Source organism: Austrofundulus limnaeus, unplaced genomic scaffold (assembly GCF_001266775.1).
Source record: "Austrofundulus limnaeus strain Quisiro unplaced genomic scaffold, Austrofundulus_limnaeus-1.0 Scaffold382, whole genome shotgun sequence".
NCBI classification, from domain to species: Eukaryota; Metazoa; Chordata; class Actinopteri; order Cyprinodontiformes; family Rivulidae; genus Austrofundulus; species Austrofundulus limnaeus.
Window position 1 is genome coordinate 539,080 of NW_013952784.1, and position 1,791 is coordinate 540,870.

Sequence of the window (1,791 nt, forward strand, 5' to 3'; positions counted from 1 at the left end):
CAATTAAACACAATACACACAGCTATTGAATAGTTAACTAAGCAAAACTTAGTGGATCTTTTATGGTCTTTTTAGTTCTTTTCTGTAAGAAAAATGGATTAGATGACATTCTTTGCAATAAGAKAGAAAACATTAGATACACAGATTCCTTTATCTTTTCTCCTTTTTTCACAATTAATGAAGAATGTAGATTCATTTGTTCTCAGCCACGCCGAAGAGTCTGGTTAAAGGCATTTATGGTCCTTTTGAAGAGGAACCAACAGTCTTGTGCTTTTGGGGGATGGAAGCAACAGAACTTGTGGGGTTCGGAACAGGAATGTGGCAGTTCTTATCTATTAATGGTAGGGCGTCAGGACATCTGGTGGGGGTTTGTGTGAGAGATGTTAATTCGAGCCACAAAGGAAGTTCTATGCAAAAGTCTTTAGAAATAGTCTGAAGTCAAAGTGGGGGTTTTCTTACTTTCTGAGCTGTTGTCATAGGAACAAGTGAAATCTAATCAGAAATAATGATTTATATGCAGGAAAATGCTACATTTGAATGATGTTCTTACTTTGAAATATAATGGAGTTACAGAGCACCAAAGTGGTCTGGATTTCTCATATGCTTAACCAAACTCCTGTTGATCTTCATTAACTTTGTTCTTGCAGTTTTATTCAAATTCTTTATTTAGTTTTTGTTGTACCATTAGCAAAACTCCTAACACACTATTACCAATGGAGCTTCACCATTATATTGTTTAATTTGCATGTTTTACTGAAAAGATAGGCATCAAGGTACAGAGTAAACCCTTTGAACACAATAGTGAAAATAAAATAAAATAAAATCAGATGTTTTTGTGTATCAGCACAAAATTATTATCACCACAAATGATTCATAATACTGCAAGTGTGTCTGCTGGTACTTATTTTATTGAAACATCTTAATCTAATGTACCAGTAGTTTTCTTGGAATTTGTTACACTCTGACTTTAACAAGACCAAAGTCAAGATGTTCTTTGTCTGAGTTTATTTTCTGATAATTGAAATCTTCTGATTTGCTTTTTCATAGAATGACAACGTCACCATACCAGAGACTTCCCCTTCCCCTGAGGACACTGAACGAGCAGAGCAGCTTAAAAATGAAGGTAACGTTCAGAAACAAGTCAATTACTTTGTTTGTGCACATGAGTTACAGGCAGTGGTGGGCAACGCTAATCTAAAAATTAGTTGCACTAGCCCTAAAGCACTAATCTATGTAGTTAGGTCCCTTAATTCTAAAGCACTGGTGCACTTATCAGAATCTAATTCTAAAGCACTAAAATAACCCAGTCAATGATCATCATTCAGAGTCAACATGAGTTACGTATTGTAATGTTGCTTCTTTGAGGCTCTTCATTGAAATTTCACAGCTGAATGTCTACACAGTTCAGGGAGATGATTCGTTGAATCAAACCTTTCACTCATGGAGGTAATTAAGCAGTGGTTGAGGATTGCTAGCTCTCTTGTTCGTTGGTCATTTTCCTATATTTATGGCAGGGCTTCAACCAGAAATCATGCAGGTTGTGGCTCCCAGTGGTTTTTCGTTTTAAGTTTAAAATCCTGGTACTTACGTTTAAAGCTCTCCATGGTCAGGCTCCCTTATGTTTTAAAGGGGACCTATTATGCAAAATTCACTTTTTAAAGGTTTTTTTTACTCAACTTTGGGTATGTACTTCTTAAAAAAAACAGTCCTAGGACCAAAAAAATGCACCCAGGGGCATATTTACTGTAAGTAAATGTATTTTTAATGTATATTAATGACGTTTTATACTTC

At 35.4% G+C, this 1,791-nt stretch overlaps 1 protein-coding gene across 1 annotated transcript in view; it reads left to right on the top strand.

Annotated features, from left to right (window-relative positions):
• The window catches only part of sgtb (small glutamine rich tetratricopeptide repeat co-chaperone beta), a 20,820-nt gene that overhangs the window by 4,820 nt on the left and 14,209 nt on the right, over window positions 1-1,791 (top strand). Inside the window, exon 3 of the mRNA XM_014023630.1 lies at window positions 1,048-1,123. Within this exon, the coding sequence (XP_013879084.1) occupies window positions 1,048-1,123 (76 nt within the window). The remainder of the gene's footprint in view (window positions 1-1,047; window positions 1,124-1,791) is intronic.